The sequence below is a fragment of the Chrysemys picta genome, chromosome 3 (genome assembly GCF_011386835.1).
Source record: "Chrysemys picta bellii isolate R12L10 chromosome 3, ASM1138683v2, whole genome shotgun sequence".
Lineage (NCBI taxonomy): Eukaryota > Metazoa > Chordata > Testudines > Emydidae > Chrysemys > Chrysemys picta.
This window is the reverse complement of record NC_088793.1, coordinates 140,009,836-140,033,490: the sequence shown is the minus strand read 5'-3', so window position 1 is coordinate 140,033,490 and position 23,655 is coordinate 140,009,836. Positions and strand designations below refer to the sequence as shown.

At 40.2% G+C, this 23,655-nt stretch overlaps 1 protein-coding gene across 1 annotated transcript in view; it reads left to right on the top strand.

Moving 5' to 3' along the window:
• The window catches only part of ADSS2 (adenylosuccinate synthase 2), a 60,898-nt gene that overhangs the window by 20,714 nt on the left and 16,529 nt on the right, over window positions 1-23,655 (top strand). Inside the window, exons 2-8 of the mRNA XM_065589161.1 lie at window positions 5,536-5,638; window positions 7,007-7,075; window positions 7,986-8,036; window positions 9,869-9,935; window positions 20,020-20,127; window positions 20,381-20,462; window positions 22,256-22,382. Coding sequence (XP_065445233.1) covers window positions 5,536-5,638; window positions 7,007-7,075; window positions 7,986-8,036; window positions 9,869-9,935; window positions 20,020-20,127; window positions 20,381-20,462; window positions 22,256-22,382 — 607 coding nt within the window. The remainder of the gene's footprint in view (window positions 1-5,535; window positions 5,639-7,006; window positions 7,076-7,985; window positions 8,037-9,868; window positions 9,936-20,019; window positions 20,128-20,380; window positions 20,463-22,255; window positions 22,383-23,655) is intronic.

Sequence of the window (23,655 nt, the reverse complement as noted above, 5' to 3'; positions counted from 1 at the left end):
TCCAAGAGTATCTCAGGAGGACGTTAAACAGCAGCTACTAAAGTTAGGCATTTTAAAATAAGCAGATCCAGATAACTTGCATCCAAGAGCTTTAAAACAGCTGTCTGAGGAGCTCGCTGAACTGATTATGTGAATTTTCAATAAATGTTGGAACACTAGGGAGGTTCCAGAAGATTGGAAGAAAGCTAATTTTGTGCTAATATTTGAAAAGGATGAATAGGTAATTATAGTTCTGTCAGCCTGACCCCTATTTTGGGCAAGATAATGGAATGGCTGATACGGGACTCAATTAATTAGGGGGGAGGGATAGCTCAGTGGTTTGAGCATTGGCCTGCTAAGCCCAGGGTTATGAATTCAATCCTTGAGGGAGCCACTTAGGGATCTGGGGCAAAATCAGTACTTGGTCCTGCTAGTGAAGGCAGGGAGCTGGACTCAATGACCTCTCAAGGTTCCTTCCAGTTCTAGGAGATAGATAACTTAATAATAAAGAATTAAAAATCAGTAATATAATGCCAGTCAGCACAGGTTTATGGAAAATAGATCCTCGCTAATTTGATTTTTTGTGAGCTTACAAGTTTGGTTGATAAAGGTAATAGTGTTGATGTAATGCACTAAGATTTCTGTAAGGCATTTGACTTAGTACCACATGACATTTTGATTTTTAAAAAACTAGAAAGATCCAGAATTAACATGGCACACATTAAATGAATTAAAAGCTGGCTGATAGGTCTCAAAATGTAACTGTAAATGGGGAAATCATAGTAGAATGGGTGTGTTCTGCTGGGGTTTCACAGGGATCCGTTCTTGGTCCTACACTAGATAACATTTTTATCAATGACCTGGAAGAAAACAAAATCACCACTGATAAAGTTTGCAGATGACCCAAAAATTGGGAGAGTGCTAAATAATGAAGAGGACAGGCTACCGCTATAGAGCAATCTGGATCGCTTGGTAAGCTGGGAGCAAGCGAACAATGTGTTTTAATATGACTAAATGAACACATCTGGGAATAAGGAATGTAGCCCATACTTATAGGATGGGGGACTCTTTCCTGGGAAGCAGTTACTTTGAAAAAGATTTGGGGATGATAGAGAATAATCAGCATTGCACTGGGAGTACATGTTCAGCTGTGGTCAAAAAGACTAATATGATCCTTGAATGCATAAACAGAGGAATCTTGAGTAGGAGTAGAGAGGTTGTTTTACCTCTATATTTGGCATTGGTGTGACCACTGTTGGCATATGGTTTCTAGTTCTGGTGTCCACAATTCAAGAAGAATGTTAATAAATTTTAGAGGGTTCAGAGGAGAACCACAAGAATGATTTAAAGGATTAGAAATATGCCTGTATATAGTGACAGATTAAAGGAGCTCCAATCTTTTTATCTTAACAAAGAGAAAGTTAAGAGGTGACTTGGAACAGTTTACCAAGAGTTGTGGTAAAAAATCTTGACTGGATGTTTTTCTAAGAGATATGCTCTAGGTAGGAATTATTTTGGGGAAGTTTTGTGGCCTGTGTTATACAAGAGGTCAGATTAGATTATCACAATGGTTTCTTCTGCCATCAGGGTCTGGGGGGCAAGGAGAAATGCAGGCAGGACAGCAGTGGGACAGAATAGCAAAAGTGTCCCTGCTTGCAACAGCCAGAAAGCAGAGGAAGAGGTAAATTACAGGGGTGAAGCCAGAGCCCAGATTTAGGATTAAAGACATTCTGCTGATATCAGAAAGAGATGCTACTTTTCCTTTTACAAGAGGAAAAGAGGAGTACCTTATTTTACTTTTCCCTGTCCAAGTCCTCTTCTGTAATGATGACAGCCTCAATAATAAAAAATAAAAAATGTTGCTTACTAAGGGACTTTAGCAGCATCCATAAATCTTACTCAGTAATCTGAATAACTGCAAAGAAACAAAATCACAACTAGTTCTGCATATTCTTTCAAATACATCAAATCTAATACAATGGAATATCGGGAAAGTTCCTGTTCTCGTCCACACGGATTCCTTGGCTCAGCTAAGGGGAAATCACTCTTAACTGCTTCCTCCCTCTCCCCCCTCTCCCCCAGTATTGCTAGAACTTGTAGCACAATATATTAAATTACATGACAGTTTAAAATTTGTGTATAATAACATGCCCCTTTTTTGTGTGGTGCTTAAACTCATTATCGATGACTAACTATCAGCTTTTGAAATGTTAATAGGCTGCCATTAAAGTCTTATTAAAAAACAAATGGCCCATTCCAAATTGGCATAATGTTCTCAAGCAAAAAACTCCACAGGTTTAGAAGTAGTTTCTGGACTCTTACTACTTTGGCTAACAAAGACTAAAGTTTTTGGGGCAGCACAACCACAAAAATAATCACAGAAATATAGGACTGAAAGGGACCTCGAGGTCATTTAGTCCAGCCCCCTGTGCTGAGGCAGAACCAAGTACACCTACACCATCCCTAATAGGTGTTTGTGTAATCTGTTCTTAAAAACCTCCAATTGCAGGTATTCCACAATCTCCTTTGGAAATCTATTCCAGTACTTAACTATCCTTATAGCTAGAAAGTTTTTCCTAATATCTAACCTATATTTTCCTTGCTGCAGATTAAACTCTTTCTTCTTGTCCTACCTTCAGTGAACATGGAGAACAATTGATCACCGTCCTTTTTATAACCGCCCTTTACACATTGGAAGATGGTTACCAGGTCCACCCAGCCTTGCCCAGTTTTTTATTAGTTTTTTTTTTTTTTAAATAAATAAAAAAGCACTTAGAGCAAGATAAATTTAATAGAGAGTCATTAACTGAATTAGGAGAGGTTTGCACAAAAAGATAAGCAGGAGGGAATTTAATTCAAGTACGTAAAAAAAGCAAAACCACATGTAAAACTATTCTTTAATCAAGTCCCATATTCCAGTTAAAGAAGCGTAGCAAGAAAAGAAAGTAAGTTTACCATTAGTAGTCTTGGTAAAGTAAAATTTGTTGGTTTGGCCTTTTTCCTTTTGTCCTGAAGCATAAGGTAGCTTGAAATAATTTTACTTTTGAAAAAAGGGTGTTTTGGGCTCTAAACTCAGAAGTATTACCAATATAAATTCTAGTCTTCCATGTTTCTGCTGAGGTCTCCTTGTAAAAATAAAAATAAATTAGGAGCTTTGGGATTGTTGTGAATAGTTTTATTTTTTTAAGAGGCAGTAATGTTAATTCTTCTCTATACATGAGAAGTGCTATAAAATGCTTCCAGGTCATGTTATTAAAGAGGGTAAGTGTTAAATTTTACTACAGAAACAGCTGGAAGCGCAAAATATTCTGGGTCTCACCTATTACATTTTTACAATTACAGTTGCTTTACAAAACTGCAATATATAATCAGTAGATTTCTGTTAGATTAGAACAATTTGAAGAGTTTCTATTCTACAGATTTACTTTGGAAAAAATGCAATCATAGTGTCCAAAGTTCTGTCTCAAAGATATCCAGGTAAAATGTGCTCCATTTTTGAATGATTGAAAAGGTGGTAGTTAAAACTTCCAAGTTAGTAAAAAATATTTTCTTTTAGTTGTTTGTAGAGCATTTAAGTGTATTTATCTAGTTTATACTTAATTGAGAATACAGTATAAACAAAAGTAATTTATTTCAATTTGTCAGGTTTCACCTGCATTGTAGTTGTAATGCAATATAATCTCACCAGCTCCTCAGTAAGCCATACTGTGTTCCCAGAAAAACAGTAGACAAGACCTGAATTTTTAATGCAAAAAGCAAGGGTAGGGGGAAGCATTTGAAGACCAGAAAAACTGATGCAGGATTTATATATCGTTTAAAATGCCCTTTTTTCTTTTTCTTTTTTTTTCTGTTTTATGAATTATTTGATACACTATATTGCATATCTGCCAAAATGGTAGAGAAAGATGTCAATGTCAATTTAGGAAGACAGCAGGTCTAACATTTTTTTTTTTCAATCAGAAATATCTTTTTATAAAATTTAATTCTTGGTTCAGGTAAAACAACTATTCAGCTATTCTGTTGTGTGAAATTTTAAAATAGAATAAATGAGGTGATAATAACTTCTTAATAAGCACACTCTTACTAGAGTGTCTTTGCTCTTACATATGTTCTGCCCAATTATAGCCAGGTCAGTTATTCCAACAAATTTAGGACCGAGTACAGATGCAAACTAAATAAAAAATTGCTGTAGATTTTGGCCAACATTTTGCTGATTTAAAGGTAAATCTGCATTGACTCTTTATTCCCCATATCTGGTACAAAATATAAGCACACGTTCAACCTAGAAAATTTGGCTGGTCAGGATTTATTCTAGTGCCATGTTATCAAGGATTTCCAATGAATAGCTTTTAAGCGAATTCTTTGGGATTGGTTGCATCACACATTAAGGTGGATAAGCTTGCAGTATTCACCAGAAACACAAAGATTTATTTGTTTAGGTGTTTTAAAGTTTCAAATGACTAATTTTGTGGTCTGAATACTATTGGAGAATACACCCTGATGTAGCTAACTAGTTTCAGTTTTCTGTATGGATGAAAGAAGTAAGATGCATGACACAAATCTGGTTTTGGGATTAGAGGGTAAAATGCTGCCAAGTGAAATGTAGCCATTCAGCATAATTTGTGATGCTGAATGTACCCTAAACAGCTTTAAGACTCAGACTTCCCTTTTCTAGCCTTATTTCCCAATCCATAAATCCTTTTAATACTGTTTTTTCTTTTAAAGTTTCACCCTCCCTCCTGGTAGTGGAAAGAGCCAAGACTATCACATACCAATTCATTCTATGTAAACAGGCCATCTGTTCCTCAGGAAGATCATGTTTTGATTTGTCCTAGATCCCCACCCCTTAACAGCTCTGTTCTCTTTACCTTGAAAGGCAGGATGTCCCTTCTGGCTGAAGAAATATTCTTGGCTAGTTTATGCATGCTGAGCATTGGTCAGAAAAATATGCACAGGACAGAGCTCAGATTACGAATTGTGAGCACTCACATGTTAGATTGCATGACTTGTCCACCTTGAGGATTTTAAGAAAACTTGAAGTATAACTGTGTTAATGATGTTTTTGTAGCCTCATCTCCATTCATGTTGCAGTTTCAAAGACTTAACTAAGTGTCCACAGCAATGTGCATATGCATTTATAGTAGAAATTTTGGATTCAACAGAGCTATTTATATGTGACTTCAAAGTTGCAAAGAACAGTTGTGTATTATCTCTAATTCTAGAGTATTTATGCTTCTACCATGGACATGGTGACCTACCTTTTAGACTGTATCTTTATAAATCTGATCCAAAAGCTTTTCGGATAATCAGGAGGGGGATGGGACATATGTTTTAAAAAAAATAATCATGTAAGTGTCAAAAGCAGGTATAGAAAAAGAACAGCTGTTGAAATTGTCAAGTTAATCATGATAATTCACTTGGACTCCCTCCTGTTTATAACAGACACATGGGAGCTGCAAATTTGGGAGGGGAACCAAGTTAGCCCAAACTCCAGTTCTCCATACTTATTGATATTCAGTCATACTGAAGGCAATAAATCAATGTCTGATTTTGCAGGGAGGCAACAATGCTGGGCATACCGTTGTTGTAGATTCCGTGGAATATGATTTTCATCTCTTACCCAGTGGGATCATCAATCCAAAAGTCATTGCATTCATTGGTAAGTATGGCATTTTCCAAAACCGCAATTTTAACACTAATACAAGTCCAGACTCTTGGAGTTCTATTCTTGAAGCCATCAATATCCACTACAGCTCAGGGCATAGTAAGTCAGGAACTTCCTACTCCTCCTCACCCTTTTTCTCCCCTTGCTCTGAAGGACTTGGGCACTGGGCCCAGAGGGTCTTTGCAACCTCACTGCATTGTCCTCGCTCAGTTTTGAAATTTGGACTCTGGTCAGTTTTTCTCATTTGCTTTTTTGCTGTTGCTTTATTCTCATCTTTCCTACCACTGTAACCTCTCTCTGCTTGTCTCTCTCTCCTTTCTTTACCTCCTTCCCATTTTCTCTTATCTCTTTACCCACTTCCAGAATCCCTTCCCATCATTTCTCTCTTCCACTTCAACCTCAGTGAGTGACCACCAAAAAATGCCCTCAATGGTTATAAGTAATGCTTCCCCCCCCCCCCCTCTTCATGGATCGAGGGGCCTTGAGCCAAGGCCACCACGTCCCAAAAGAGGCACCTGCTACCATATGATCCCTTTCAGATGTCCTTCTGCCCCAGTGCCACTAGTGACTGGTGTGTGTGTGTGTGTGTGTGTGGTGACTAGTCCCTTGGTCTTTCAGGAGACTATTGCTGTGCTGAAGGCATTCTGTGTTTAAGAACAACTTCAGATCTACTGAGCTTAGCAAGACCCTAAGATTGTTCACTTTTTGTGGAAGGGATAGCTGTTCCATAACTATATACTTCAGCACTCCTTAGTGACTGTTGCAGTTATGTACTATTTGCCTTTTTAGGGAACAGGTAAGGGCAGTGATCCAAATTGCTAGTAGGAAAGAATTACTATGAGCAACCTCAATTCACTCCTTGATACAATTTCTCTCTTTGCTAGCACAATGACAACATTGGCTTTATTTGCTTTTGCATCACAGGGTGAGAGTAACATATTTGAATATCAATATCTCTAGTAAAAATAGAAATAAATAAAAAAGCTTGTAAAAACCATAAGAATATTTTAAAAATAGCTTGTACTGCCCTATGAAACTAATTAAATTTTGGAAATGATGAAGGAGAAATACCACTGTGTGACAGACAGGAATGCATTTATTTTTCATCCTGATATAATAACGTTAAATTTCCAGTTTAGAGGAGTTCAGTGCATGCAGCTAGGGACTCAAATACTTTAGCTGTAGATCAGGGAGTCTCTTAAATCTTAAATTCCGAAGGATCAAAGTAGTATAATGGAACAGTTTTTGAAATGTATGTCTTAAAATACTCTTTATGCAGAAAAATGAATCATGGATTTGTAAGAAACTAATTTTTCCTGTCTGGCATCATACATTAAACTCTGTATTCCTGATTTCCTTTAGGAAATGGAGTGGTGATTCACTTGCCAGGACTGTTTGAAGAAGCAGAGAAAAACGTAAAAAAAGGAAAAGGTGAGAACAACCTTTTAAGGTATTACTTTAAAAGGGGGCGTTGGTGCTTTCAGGGATCTAGTCAGCAGTGCTATCCCTAGCCTAGAGGCCATGAGAAACAAGATGGCTGCATCCAACTGGAGCTCCTCTCTTTGCTCACTTCTGGCAGCAATCCTGCAGGGACTCCCAGAGCTCTGTTAGTCCCTGCAGCTCCCATCAGGAGTCTCCTTAGCGCCTCCTAGAAAGATGCATTCTAAAATGTAAATTACCCATAATTACCTTTGTCAGTTTTAAACCATAGACTTAATAGATTGAAAATAAGATGCTGTTCATGTGCAGTCACTTACTGTAATCAGTATACATATAACTATTACAGTATTAATACATATGCTACAGTTTGATAAATATACTAGAATGCATGGCGATGCCATGCAATCATTTATAATTTAGTGGCTTAAAAATACACTTTTTAAAGTAAATGCCAAATAATGGACTTGTGGCCAGTTATAGGAATGCCAGATACCTGATAGAAAATGTATTTATCCAACTTCTGTAGCCATTTTTAAAGACAATGGTCTCGAAAGAAACCCAGAAAGAAAAAAAAACTCTAACATTGGTAATAAAACAAGCTCAGCTGTTTTGGCAATAGTGAGAAACTTGAAAAATTTCCCTAGTGTATGCAGAATGCCTAGAAGTTTCAACTTCTGATAAGCTGTCTGCATTTCCTGGGTTTATAGGTTCAAGTCAGACCTTAACAATTGAAAATTGTTTGCTTTTTCTGAAATAAGATGGTGACTCAGTTTGGTATGTCTTTTTAAATGACTTCCATTTTCAAATCTATAATTAGTCTTTAGAAGTTTTGCTTATTCCATCATGAAAAGAAAAATGATATACAAAACATAATTTAAACTTTTTTCACTTGTTTTTTAAGGACTAGAAGGCTGGGAGAAGCGATTAATAATTTCTGACCGAGCTCATATTGGTAAGATGGCATACTATATTTATTTCCATAAGAATTTCCTCAGACTTTTCAAAGGCACTGAATAGCTGACAATTTTATTTTATCTATATTAGTATCGTTATTGTAGTAGCCAAAGGTTCCAGTCAGGGATCAGGGCTTGATTGTGTTAGGCACTATAGCTTCTTTAATATTTACCTTTTTTCATTTTTAAAAATGTGGAACCATTCTAGACTAAAACATTTTAGTTTGATGACTCATTAAGCTGATTCCAAATGCATGTCATGTTTTCTCAGAAAGCAGTTCAAAAGTTACTTGAATGCTTGAAGGCTTCGTTTCCCATTTCAATATAGAATTTGTGCTCTCCTCTTCGTAGGAAGCTTTGCCTTATATTTTTGCTTCTCTCAGGGATCACATGGGCTTTTGGAGAATACCAAGAAGTGGTAGCCGAAGAAGTGGGTATTCACCCACAAAAGCTCATGCTCCTATACGTCTGTTAGTCTATAAGGTGCCACAGGACTCTTGCTGCTTTTACCAATTAAACAATGACTTCAGGTTATAACACTTTGGACACAGACCTTGTAGTAAAATCAGATTTAGTGTCCCCATAATAAAATCAGATTTAAAGTGAGTGGCCCTCCCAGCCATCCAAAAATGCTTTTTATGCTGGAGGCCTTTTAATTACTGACTTCTCTGACCATTTGTTCTTTCTACAGCATGTGGATGATCTTCACCTGTCTAGAGGCTAAATCTATACAATAGTGTTTTAGTGAATGTATGTAGAGACTTCCATAGGTCTCTGTACCCTGGGAATTTGACCAAGGACTTGGCTACACTTGCAAGTTAGAGTGCATTAAAGCAGCCCCAGGCACACTAACTCACGACCCATCCACACTGGCAAGATACTTAGAGTGCCTGGACTCTGCATCTTTAGCTCTCCTGGTAATCCACCTCCACGAGAAGCATAATGCTTGCTGCGCCTCAGCTGAAATGTCCCAGCATCAGTGTGAATGAGGTGTTGCATTACTGCGCTCTGATAGGTCTCCGGAAATGTCCCATAATCCCCTTAAATCAAGTGGCCACTCTTGTCATTGTTTTGGAATCGGCTGTAGGAATGTGGATATGCCCTTTCAAAGCTCCGTTTCTGACAGCTGGTATGCTTATCTGCTCTGGTACAAAGCAAGCCATTACTGTAGAATATTGCTTGTTGTGAGTGTGTGAGAGAGAGAGAGGGGCGTGTGTGGGGGGTCTGCTGCTGTCTGAACTTGCAAGACAGCACGTGGCATGTTCTCAGCCTCCCAAAAACCCACTCTCTTCTCCCCCCCCCCCCCCCCCCATACACACTCCACCCCACCCCCTATTTGCAAAGCACATTGCAGCTACTTGCGTGCTGGGATAGCTACCACAATGCACTGCTCTCCGTGGAGTTGCAAGAGCTACTAATGTGGCCATGCCAGTGCGCTTGAATCTGACTGTGTGGACAAGCTTCAGAGGCTTTTTTTATACTGAAGACCATTCAAAATAGAACATGTAACTTACAAAAAGGAAGAAGGCGCCAAACTTTACAGCATGCCTCTTATTTGGAGTTCATCATTTTGTTCTCCATATAGGGGGGGAAAAAAGCACCGTCGATCCTCAGCTAGCTGTGAGAAAACCTCTCTGATAACAAACATAAAACGCTTCAATAGAATGGCTTATGGTACCTAACCAATATATGATTATTTTCCCATGTTAATCTGCACTCAAAGAAATTGAGGAAAAAAATCATGTGTATATCATTAATTTCGGTTTCAAATTGTTGCACATATAGTCTTGTCCAAATTTGCATTTTAAGGGTTTTTCTTTTATTTCCTTAGTATTTGACTTTCATCAGGCTGCTGATGGCATTCAAGAACAACAAAGACAAGAGCAAGCAGGAAAGAAGTATGTAATTTTCTTTTGTGTTTTTAAAATATGGGAGTATGAAGTTTAAAACAAAAAAAAAAATCTAGTGTTCAAAGCTTGATAAACCCTAACGACAATAAAATAATGATAAAGTAGTATGAAGTATTCCGAGGTTCATTTTTAGACATATCTTAACATAAGTGTCCCACCAATGACAAATAATAGGATCGCACTCTTAAAGTATGGTCATACCACAATATTTTTGGTACAGAAAGGGACAAATCAGCTGACGCTTCCCAGAACTTAAACTGGCTCTTTAGAAAAAGACACATCTTTTAGTACTGTTGTCTCAAGGGCTGAAAAATCTGAGAAATTCTGAAGACTGGCAGAACTGAAGTAACATTGACTAATTTTGCTTTGTTCAGAAGTGCACATGAAACATGAATGTTCATGCTGTGCTTTATATGCCACCTGCTATCTCTGTTCTATCTGAGCTTTTTTATGAATTTCAAAACTTACTACCTAATCATGGATGGAAGCAGCTGGCTGAATGAACAACATAACATGTATCTGCAAATGAAAATAAACGTTATGTGAATTTCTAAGGTGCCAGTATCAGAGGGGTAGCCGTGTTAATCTGGATCTCTAAAAAGAGAGAGAATCCTGTGGCACCTTATAGACTAACAGAAGTATTGGAGCATAAGCTTTTGTGGGTGAATACGAATACGCACGCTTCTGACAAAGTGGGTATTAACCCACGAAAGCTTATGCTCCAATACTTCTGTTAGTCTATAAGGTGCCACAGGACTCTGTCACTTTTTAAGGTGCCAGTATATTTCAGCCAGGATATGGAAGGTTTGTCTATGTCAGGGGTCGGCAACCTTTGGCACGCGGCTCACCAGGGGAAGCACCCTGGCGGGCCGGGCCAATTTATTTACTTGCTTACATGGCAGGTTCAGCCGATCGCGGGGCCCCACTGGCCACGGTTCGCTGTCCCGGGCCAATGGGGGCGGCGGGAAGCGGCGCGGGGCGAGGGATGTGCTGGCCACGGCTTCCCGCCGCCCCCATTGGCCTGGGACGGTGAACCGCGGCCAGTGGGGCCCACGATCGGCCGAACCTGCCGCGTCAGCAGGTAAATAAATTGGCCCGGCCCGCCAGGGTGCTTCCCCTGGTGAGCAGCGTGCCAAACGTTGCCGACCCCTGGTCTATATGGATGAATGAGTAATTAACTCTTTGCTGTTGCTGCTGCTGCCAGTGAAAGGTATCACTCATGACTGACTTCATGAAGTGGACACTTGTGCTCAGGGAAATGCACTGAGACAATCTCACTGCACATAAGCCACTACTGGATGGTGGTAACTCTCAGTTACTTCTGCCCGTGATCATGCTGAAAACTACATGCTTGTCTTTTTCCAGTGCTAGCTAGCTCTCATTTCCAATTCATTTAAGAATTAAAAAGAAAACTAAGAAAATAATCTTTTTTTTTTTCATGATGTCTGCATGCCAACTTTTAGCTAAGAACAATTTTTATGGCCCACTTACAAATCACTGCAAGATGCCATTTGTAATAGAAGCACTGTTGATCCTCAGCTAACTGTGAGAGAACCTCTCTATAGCAAACATAAAACTTCAATAGAATGGTTTCCTAACCAATAAATGATTATTTTCCCCATGTTAATCTGCACTCAAAGAAATTAAGAGTACAAACTGCATATTAGTTTAATTTTCCTTTTTAATTTACAAACAAATCTGAATGTTAAGATCTTTAACTCTGTTTTGTATCACTCTGGTGATATGTTGTGGAAATCTCACATCAGCCATGTAATGCTTCAAGCTTGTTAAAGCTGATGGTGAAACAAAGCTTGTCAAATTCTCACCATTTTAGTTAAGTGAGTAATAAAATACAATATATGAAGGAGTCAGATTTTCTGTGTCCTGAGGCTGAAGACAGTGTGGTTATCGATCCCTGAGGGATCCAGTCTCCATGCTAACAGAAAGTAACTTTTTGTTTCTGGATTGCTGGTTTGAATCTAGTCTGGATTGGTAGTGACCAACAATATACCTACCTACTGGGTAGCTAGCCTACCTGGTTTGCATCAAAAGTATTGATGCAATCAGCTGCGTTCCATGGAACACTTTGATTGCTTCATCAAATAAACACTTTTCAAACAGAAAACTGTTGGCAAATGCAGTCTTGCTCCCCCTATATTCATTCAAAATGTTGCTTCAAAAATCACTCTTGGCTTATTACTTTGACCATTTCACTCCTCTTTGCATCCTTCTACTGGGCTCCACTTCATCTCATCAAACACGAACTACTTGTCTTCACTTTACAGGCCCATGATGTCCTACTCCCCCCTATTCCTCCCCCCACCTATCCTCTCTTGTGTGTTGTCAAGATGTTGACTTTTGCCTCCATTCTACCAATAATGCAAGCCTTTGTTACCCACTTGTTAAAATTTCAAATGAGTACCTTTGCATTTTGTCCTGTTCTGCCCCTGGCAAATGGGAGGAGCTTCATGTAAGCATTTGCAAAGTCACTTAATTGTCCTTTTTCAAATCCATCTTTAAAACTCACATCTGTTGTGGTACCTACAAAAAAATTGACAACTATAAGGTACCTGGTTTACTGAGATTCCTGCCTATCATGTTGATTAGTATTGGCTCAGTTTCTTTGTGCTCTCCCATTTGTCTGTGTACTCACCTGCTCCACCTCAGTATGCCTGCATCTTTGATCAGAGATTTTTGATAGTGGTGCCTGGACTGTGCATGCTCCACATGCCTTGGGCTTGGTACAGGGCACAAGGATGTTATATGGGGCTGCATGGGTGAACCACCTTAAGTTCCTTCTCAACTGCTTTTGGCCTGAGATGGAGTTTGCAACATGTCTGTTACCTATTTAGCATTGTTTATAGTTACTTACCTTTTAGTGTTTCCTTTTTCCTGCCTTTTTTTTCTCTTTAAAAAAAAATCCTTTTATTCTTTGATATATTTAACTAGAAGTGCTAGAACTTCCCTTTCTTGAGTTGTCTCTTTTATTGTTCTTTCCATGAGAATGCTGGATTCAAAAGGGGCCTCTCCTGCTGTGAGGCTATTCTGATCAGTGACAGGCATTCCCAGTGGCTCCGCTCTTTGTGTGATACCCATGTTCCTAGTAAGAGCAAGATCTGCACATCCTTCAAGGGTAGAACCTAAAAAATAGGGAGATCCAAGTTTAAACTTCTAATGATGGAGCAAGCCTTATGTCCAGGTTCAAATCCAGGGACAGAGGATACCCTGTACAGAGACCTACCAGTACTGCTAGTGCCCTGTCAACATCAAGATCTTGGTCACTGGAGACTGCTAAAGAGGGTAGGTGGTACTACAGCACTGAGTACTTCCAGGGTACTGAAGTCCTCATTTGCATCTTCCTCTCAACAGAAAGAGGTAGGGAGTAAATCTCCAAAAAGATCTCTGCCACTGACACACAAGAGGGCTATGGAGACCTCAGATCCCTAGGGGAGTTCCATGCAGGTTCTGAGAGATGCCAGTACCTCAAAGGCAAAGAAGAAAACTCAGTCTAAGACAGAATCAGTACTGAGTTAGGGTACCTGGACCTTGAGTGTCAGAGACATTGGTGAAAAGAGTAATCAGCCTGTTCCAGAACAATGAATGCTCAGTACTGATATCAAGGAAGTCTACTGTACAGTGACAGCTAGACAGCAGATGGTACTGAGGGAATTGGAACTGATGCACTTCCAGGGCAAGTGCTTGGTGCCAACTACATCGGTATTGAAGCCATCCTCCACAGGCTCTCAGTCTGTTACTGTCAATGCCTTAAGAGTTCAGGTGCCCTAAGGACTTTATAGTCTCTTTGAAGCCAGTCTCTCCCCTATTTAATGAGTGCGGAGGGTTTGTCAGCCTCAAGACCCTCTCAGTCACTGACACCTGTATCACGTAGGGAACCATGCTCGCTTTTGTCTAATTTTCAAACTGAACAGTCCTTCCACATAATCAGGGTGGAGGGAAGGAGAAAGGGGAAGAGGATTCTTCAGATTCTCAGATCTCTGTGCAGGGTTCCCATCTATTCTGGAATACATCTCTCCCTCTTACACTGATATTTTACAGAAGGATAGACCTCAAATGACACCCTTTGGCATGAACACCAATAGGTGGAGGCATCCATGCTTTGTGGCCCCCCCCCTTAGTGGCCTTGCTGAGATCTGTGGGCATTCTATCGCCAACAGCGTCTTCACACCACCATAGGGAACAGGAGGACCCATTCTCCTCAACCCCCTTTACCACTAGCCATGCCAGAGGAAGAGACCTTTGAACAAGATGCAAGGGCAGATGAGGTGATACCTCTTTTGTGAATATTTCCTCCTCTTCACCTGATGAAGCTGTCATGTTTCCACCACCTTCTATAGCAGATGATTTCAGACAGTTTCAGGAACTGATGAAGCAAATTGCTGACACACTTCAGAATCCTTTCAAGAGTTCCACTGTAAGCTTCTAGATATCTTACACACCTCATCATCGATGAGAATTGCCATTCCAATGAATGAAGCTCTTATGGAGCCTGCTAATTTTTGTTTGGCATATTCCAACTACAGCAGCACCTACCTGCAAGAGAGCAGATAAAAACTAACCCAGCTCCAAACTCCCCAGTAGTAGAGGCCACCAGTGAAAGAAGCATGCAACATAGCTCTAAGTCCATCCTATACAGCAAGGAACATAAGAGGCTCGATCTTTTTGGCAGCAAACCCTATGCTTCAGCCACACTTCAGAATAGTGAAGCATCAGGCGCTCATGGCCAAATATGACTACTTAAATTACAACAGCCTTTATTGAACATTTGCCAGAAAAATATCGTGCTCAATTTAAAGCCACTATTCAAGAGGATCAGCTTCTAGCAACATCATCATTCCAGGCCTCCTTAAATACAGCAGATTCTGCAGCATGGTCTATATCCACTGCAGTGGTCATGAGAAGAGCCTCTTGGAACTATTGTCTGGCTTTCCAGGAAAGGTTAAAAGTGCCGTTTAAAGACCTCCCCATTGATGGTTGCAAGCTCTTTGCTGTATCAACAGATGCCTCATTACACATTCTAAAGAACTTGAGAGCCAGATTGAGATGCATTGGAATTTATACTCCTGTAAATAAAAGGAAATTGTGCCCTCTGAGACCTACTAAAAGAGCATGCCCAGCCCTATATTCAGGATATCATAGACTAGGGGTCAGTGGCCTTTCAGAAGTGGTGTGCCGAGTCTTCATTTATTCACTCTGATTTAAGGTTTTGTGTGCCAGTAATACATTTTAATGTTTTTAGAAGGTCTCTTTCTATAAGTCTATAATATATAACTAAACTATTGTTGTTTGTAAAGTAAATAAGGTTTTTAAAATGTTTAAGAAGCTTCATTTAAAAATTAAATTAAAATGCAGAGCCCCTTGGACTGGTGGCCAGGACCTGGGTGCATGAGTGCCACTGAAAATCAGCTTGCGTGCTGCATTTGGCACGGGTAGGCAACCTATGGCACACCTGTCATAGACCCTCTGAACCCCTGGCCAAGAGACCAATTTACTCAAAAAAGAAACCCCCATCTGCTACAACTACATTTTCCCAGCCATCTATGTCCTCCAAGCAACAGTTCTGATGGCTTGGTCGAGTCTCTCAACCATCTTTACAGTTGCAATATCCTGTTCTCCCTCCCTCCTTTTGGATGCCAACACTTCCACTTTCAGTATGCTTGGGAGTATATAACATTGGACAAATGGGTTTTGGAAGCCATAGCTTTTGGTTCGCTATCAATTTCAAGGCTCTCCCTCTTACACATCCCCATCCGTCTTCAGGGATCCCCTCTCACAATCAGTTACTACAACAAGTGACTTCACTTCTGAGTTTAGAAGCAATAGAATCAGTTCCCGTGCAACACAGTGGAAAGGGATTCTATTCAAAATACCTCCTAATTCCCAAAAAGGACAGAGACCAATTTTAGACCTGGGCACTGAACAGATATGTAAAACAGCAAAAATGCAGGATGGTGATGCTGGCAGCAATAATTCAGTCATTAGAATTAGGAGATAGGTTGAGAGTCATGAACCAACAGGATGCATATTTTCATGTTGCTATTCACCCAGTACACAGGAGGTTTCTATACAGATACTAAACAATACTGGATTGATGCCCTCTTTATTATGTACATTCCTAATATCGCAGTATTTTTTTCATAACCAGGGAACTATGTTCTTCCTTCAGATATTTGAAGAATTTGAGCTTCCATTAAAAATGTCAAGCCTTTCTGATAAAGTTCACAATGAAGATAGATGTGCTGTTGTCTTGCAGGGCCGGCTCCAGGCACTAGCTGACCAAGCACGTGCTTGGGGCGGCACCTTAAAAGGGGCAGCCAATGTTGGGGTGGCGGGGGGCGCTTGCGGTGTTGTGGTGTTTTTTTGTTTTTTGTTCGGCGGGGCGGCGCTCAAGGGTTTTTTTGGATTTTTTGTTTTTGTTTTTGTTTGTTTCGGCCGGGCAGCGCGGGGGGTGTTTCGGGGGTGCAGCGCTCGGTGGCGGGGGGTTGGGCGGCTCGGGGGTTTGGGCAGGGCGGCGTGGCGCTGTGGGGGCAGGGGTTTGAGTGGCCCGGCACTCCGGGGGTTTGGGCGGCGTGGCGCACCGGGGGGTTGGGTAGTCCGGTGCGGCGCTCCGCAGGTTCGGCTTGGCCGGGCTGGCTTGGGGGGGGAGGGAGGGTTGGCCGGTGCGGCGCTCCGGGGGTTTGGCTGGTGCGGCGCTCTGGCGGGCAGGGGGGCGGGAGTTTGGCCAGCGCGGCGCTCAGGAGGGGGCGGGGGTTTTGCTGGTGCAGCGCTCGGGGGCGGGGGGGGGGTTGTTGGGCGGCCCCAGCGAGGCGCTGCGGGGGGAGGGGTTTTGGCAGCACTGGGGGCTTTGGGTGGCCCGGCGTGGCGCTGGGGGGGTTCTCCCCCAGTACATCACAAACATTTTCCTAGAGCAGCTCCAGTGTTGTTCTGTTCCATATAGATTTTTGTACCAGGCTCATCATTGTAAAGCAACATGACTATGGTGAGATCCTAAGGCTACGTCCTCACTACGGGGGGGAGGGTGTCAATTTAAGATACGCAAATTCAGCTACGTGAATAGCGTAGCTGAATTCGACGTATCCGAGCCAACTTACCCCGCTGTGAGGACAGCGGCAAATCGACCTCTGCGGCTCCCCCGTCGACGGCGCTTACTCCTACCTGCGCTGGTGGAGTACAAGCGTCAATTCGGGGATCGATTGTCGCGTCCCAACAAGAGGTGATAATTCGATCCCCGAGAGATCGATTTCTACCCGCCGATTCAGGCGGGTAGTGAAGACATAGCCTAAGATACCTAGGATACTTTCCCAGGAATCCTAGCCCAAAACATACTTAATTGCACTGCCAGTGTGAGCACTGGTACACAAAGTATGGGGCGTATTCGGCTCTGCAGTATGAATGTTTGAAGACAGGCTTGCCTAATGTGTCTGCACGTATGTGAGCATGCCAACATACAGGTACACACTGCAGTGTCGACATTCCCTAAGATCGCTATGAAGTTTTCTCTATTCACTTTAGTAAAAGTACAGCGCCTTGGAGGTCTTTGTCCAAAGCAATATTGATGACAGTTGATGATATTATAGGCAACTGTGAGCTTTCCTTGATCCACCCCAAGAGCCCAGAAGGACTTTACAGCCTTTTGATATCTTTACTCAGTTCTGAAATATGGACACTCTCATCACTCTTATTTGCCAGTGGCTGTTGGTCCACCTTTGCTCTGCTACCATTGCCACCTGCTCAGCTTCCCAATCTCCCTCTCTTTCTCTTAGTTTCCCTTTTCTGCCTCCCTACTCTTTCTTTTCTGCCTTCTTCCACTCTTCACCATTCCTCCTCCCATTTCAACTCCAGTGAGTGCCCACCAAAAAACAAATCCCATATTTTTTGTGAGATAAATAAAACAATAGCCTGGTCACCCTTTTTCCTACCACAGTCAGCATGCGGACATAAAGTCCCAGCAACATCTAACAACAACTGCTGTCTTCTCCACAGGGCTTTCTGGGGATAGAGCTCCAAAAATCTCCCTCTGCCTCTCCTGCATCCTGTATTGGGTCCAACACTAGACATCCCAGAACTGTTTTCTATCAGAAAATGCAATGGCTTTGTATGAACCATTCATCTTCCCGGCCCCATCATATCTGCCAGCCTCCAGTTTCTTTCCCTCTCCATCTACTCTGTCCTCTCCCCTTTTTACATACTCCTCCCTTCCTTCACTCAAGTCTGCTCTCCCTCAAAATTCACTTAAGCTTTATTTAATTTGGAATAAGAGTATTAATATTGATAAGCAAAAGGCACGTGTTACATCTTGTCTACATACAAACATAACATGGTATTATGTAACTTTTGTGCCCCCTTTCCCCTATTTCTCACTCCAAACTCATCTTTAATCTTTTTACTGGTTTCACTTGTTTTGTCCTGTCTTAAATTTACATTGCAAACTTTCAGTGGCTTAAACATTTGTTTTACAGGCACTTCTGGGCACACAAAAGTAATACTGGTGTGAATTTAGAAGCCTAAACATTAATGTCAATATCCAGTTAACAGTGGATGATGCCTCAGAAGGCTGCATGTTGTGGCTGTGTATTAGCCCAATTAAGATGGGTTAGACACGGGTATTAAGACTATTTTAGGTGAGCTTTCTTATGATGCCTCTCAGAAATGCCTTTAAAACTTAAAAACCCACATTTGTTTTGGTGAAACGTCATGACGTGACATTAGAATTAAAAATTAGGACAAAATTGTATTTGAGGAATCCTTGCTGAAGTCATCAGATTCAAGTCTTATATAACCAATGAATAATTAATTTGGAATAATATAGTTTTTCATTAGTAGATATCCATGTACTTAATAGAAGATTAGATTCTTTGAAGCCCTATTTTGTTTTCTAATTGGAAATTGAGAGTAAAGTTGCTTTGCAGTCTCTCAATACAGTGTTCCATCTGTTTGATCTATAACTGCCACGAGTGCCATGCAGACTACCATTTTATTAGCTTGTTTTTCATTCTTCTGATCAGGTCTAGGTTTTCCGTTGTACTTCCTCTCTGAAAGCAATGGAGACAAATAATTGTATTTTGCGATGTCACTGGCATGAGTTGTTCTCTGTTTCCAGATGAAAGAAGGCTAGTGTCAGTTCTACATTGTTTCAGGAGAAACAGTTTAGATACCTTCTTGTTTTAGACTAGCTGTTTAATTTTTCAGATGCTAGCAGTTCTGCAAATCTAATTAATTCTTGAAGGTATTTCATATCTCAGAACCTTCCGTCTATGCATGTCCTTTTCTGATACTGAGCAAGGTTCCTGTTCTTCTTGTTCCTATGTGGAGTCTAGTGATTCTTGAAAGATTTCACATACATATTTTAAATTAGTCCTGTGTCTTTTGTCACTTCAGTGCACAAGGCCTTCCTCCATCTTTTTTCCTCAAGAGAGGTTTTATTTATCCAGAAGACAAAAAATGTATCTCGGAAATGATCTGGTGCGTGGGTAATTTCAGTTCACATCATCAAAGGGTCATCAGAATCAGTTCCTTGCGCATGCAATTAGAGAGGAAATTAACCTGTCAGGATTTATATAAAAGAAATGTCAGTGCAGCAGGGAGGAAAATGCAGAAGATTGGCTTCTTTAAAAAATTAACACTTAAAATATATGAAAGATGTAAATATGTTCACAAACAGGATTTAATTTTATGAAACTCCTTTGAGGTCCTTATTTTTAAATATAAAAATAAAATAAATAAATAAATGGAGATATCCTGTTTCTTAGAACTGGAAGGGACCTTGGTAGGTCATAGAGTCCAGCCCCCTGCCTTCACTAGCAGGACCAAGTACTGATTTTTGCCCCAGATCCCTAAATGGCCCCCTCAAGGATTGAACTCACAACCCTGGGTTTAGCAGGCCAATGCTCAAACCACTGAGCTAATACACATTAAATTTTTAAGTTAAGCATTAAGAAAAAATGGTCAGAGATCAAAGTTAAATGTTGTTAGTCAAAACTTGGTTTGCTTTTAAAATTAGCTTTTTGTCTTCTCATTTTGAGAGTAACATGTATGACTTTTACTTTTTTGAAAGCTTGGGAACGACCAAAAAAGGGATTGGTCCAGTCTATTCTTCGAAAGCAGCTCGAAGTGGGCTCAGAATGTGTGATCTTGTTTCTGATTTTGGTGAATTTTCAGAGAGGTAATTCTAGTTTTATATTTGAAATGTAACCTTTCAAGCATAACTTTAGACTAACAGTATACGAATTCTATTAATGGTATATTTTGGCATGTTTCAGATAAATATCTAATTTATATTCCAAAAAGTCTTAACTGGATGCATCTATCTGAATTTTCTTTTAATTGTATAATCAAAAAGTAACTTTATATCAAGAGGTGACAAATCTTAAAATGTTGCTGAGCAAAATTATTGAAGAATTGTTTTTGCCTTTCAGGTTCAAAGTGTTAGCTAACCAGTACAAAGCTATATATCCAACCTTAGAGATAGACCTTGAAGGGGAATTGAAAAAACTCAAGGTAAAACTATTTCTGTGTTACAACAAATTATTTAATTGTATGTGCCCTTATTGTGAATCCCTAGAATGCAGATCATCAAACATTTTTGTGAGTTTTTATTTTGATAAATAACCCACATATGCCTGATGGTAAAATATCAATCATTAAATAGATTTCTAGTTCTTATTTTAAGAAGACTGTCAGTCTTACTTTGTGCTCTGTTGGAACATTCTACTTCAGGAAGATTATCATAAATTAAAAAGGAATTGGGTGTTTAGAACACAAGTGTCACCTCCATGTTTCTTCACATATATCAGCCAAAAAAGTAAGCATTAAAATTAGGGGACTTGAAAGCAACTTTGTTATGATGAAGAACAGGGAGAGAACTGAGAGCGACGTAAGCCTGAACTCTGTCGTTAATTGTGAGAATTCTAAAGAAACTTGAGCAAAGATTTTATTACCAAACATCCACTAGAAAAAGTTATCCTTTTAGCAGTTTATTGGTTATCATTGGACCCAGTTTCCTAACACACAGATGAGTTGAAGAGTGGAGCATTTGGAGTTCTTCCCTTCCAGTTAACTGTAAAACCTGTAATTTTTTTTATCTGTGGAATTCTATGAGCCCTGTTGATGGAGAATCAGTTACATGTTGACGGTTTTGTAATCCTTTTATTATACTTACATATGCACTAAATTTTTGGGGGTGGGGGAAGCCAATAGATCAACAGTTTACTGTGTGGAGTGGAGACATAAAAACATCACAGTGCCTGGGGGGAAATGACTTGTATTTACTATGCTTTTTACAGTGATCTACTAAAAAGTTGAAAGAGTAAAGCTGTGTGCTCCATGTAAACCAAATCATTAGTATGGGACAGCATCTATTCATACTCATGGGGGACAGGATGTATGCTCAGTACTAATCTGCATGTTACAAAATACTTAGTTCCTATAGGTAAGAGTAAGACAACCCCTCTCTCCATTAGCATAAATATAAAGAGACATTAGGCCATTGGCTCCAGATTGTCACTAATGGAATTTCAGAGAACTGGCTTTTGTGGGAAGTCTTTAACACTTGCAAATAAGATTTAATATATGGAGATATATCTATCTCATAGAACTGGAAGGGACCCTGAAAGGTCCTCGAGTCCAGCCCCCTGCCTTCACTAGCAGGACAAGTACTGATTTTTGCCCCAGATCCCTACGTGGCCCCCTCAAGGATTGAACTCACAACCCTGAGTTTAGCAGGCCAATGCTCAAACCACTCAGCTATGCTGAATGTAATAAAAATGTTTCTTTTAAGCAACATGTTTGAGTATTTATTTGGTCTTTCAGATTTGTATTTGTAAAATATTCAAAATGCTGTGTTAAGAAACTTTGGATTAGATTTTCATTTTTTGCTTGTGTTTTTGTCCTTTTGGGAAGAGATCCTCATATCCATTATCTCTGCCCTCTGCCCCAATTACCAACACACAGTGCCCCTCACATCTTTCTGATCAAATAGAACTGGGTGATGACCAGCACCGCAGGGAAGCCCAGTATCTTTCTAGAATTGTCTAGGAAGGATTATTTCTGAATGTGTATCCCACTTCTTTATTTCCTCTGTGTCAAAGGAATGAGTGGGTTGTCAGTATGGGCAGTAGCGCTTGGACTGAAAATCAAACCTGGTTACTTATATGGCAGAGTGGTACTTATGAGGCCTCTGGCTGGCTTTATCATAGTGAAACGTATAATTAGAGTATATTGTACACCTATTCGTTCTGGTTTATAACCTACTAATTAAACCCAATCTTTAAAAAGCCTTTTGTGTTACTTAGGGCTACATAGAAAGGATTAAACCAATGGTGAGGGATGGTGTTTATTTCATACATGAGGCTCTACGTGGACCACCAAAGAAAATCTTAGTAGAAGGTGCAAATGCAGCATTACTGGACATCGATTTTGGTAGGTATAACTTTTTCTGAGAAACATGGTGGTATGTATGTGCCATGAAAGGAAAATGTCTAGTGGCTGTGCCATGCATAGATGCTCTTGTGGAAAATGTGTATTTGTATTATGAGGAAGCACTACACTTCCTATTTTAAGTCAGATTTTGACTCCACACTAAATTTCCCCCCCCCCCCCCCCCCAAATACCAAACCACTCTTTGAGTTTTGGGTCTTAGAAAAAAGAGGTGTTAATTAAATTTAGGAAATTCTTCTAAAGGTTTTTGGAAGTCAGTAAAAGTATGCACACAAGGTCAGGATTTGGCCTTTGGTTTGATTTTTAAGAATAACTTGTTGAATGGTGTTGGTGTGATATTTGGCTAAACCAATCACATGCAATTAACTAGTTACTTTGCATATAGCAGTCCTGTTAAAAAGCTGAGTCAATTACTATGGACTTTTCTTACCATTTATAAAAGTCATATTTCATAGCTCACAGTTGTGGAGCAGAGCTGTGAAAATACTTTATGAAAAGAACTTAGCTGGCTAGCAGTGATCTTTCTATATACATTTATTTTACAGTATGACAAGATACTTTTAGTGTAATTACTAAAATACTAAAAGTATGCAATATTACAGGCTTTTGTGAGCTTATTAAACTAAAGATAGTGTTTTTTACCTACATGGCTTATGAACTACCTACCTAAGAGAACTACTTTCTCCATGGTATACCTCTACATTTGAGATCGCAAATCCTGTATTTTCTTGGATGTTAATAGGTATAAATAGTAGTGTACACAGTGAGGCATTGCTTAGGCAAGAAGATTGAAGACCCCCTGAACCCTTAGGGTATGTATCCTACACAGCTCTCTATGAACCCAAGCAGTGCCAATCCATAGCCGTGTAGTGTCTCTCTGCCTTCCACCGCAGGGAAAGACTCAGTCAGTGTGGAAAGGCTCCAGCCGCTCCCTGTGGCAAGGAGAGGTTCCAGCAGTGGGGAACTGCCAGAGCCTTTCCCCACTGCCTATCCCCCACCAGAGACTTTCATGGCCATACGTAGCTACACACCAGTGTGGACACTGCAGTTTGTAGTTACAGGTATGCTAATGCCAGTGGTGTGCAATGTAGACAGGTCTTCAATCTCCTTTCAAAATCCTCATATTTTTGCTGTAAGTGGACGTACTATGTAATAGAGACACAGACAATACTTTCTGGTGACTCATGCTAATTTTTGGCTTGCATGTCCCTTGAAAGTTGCTTCACTATCTGGGCTTGATCCTGTGCTAATTGAT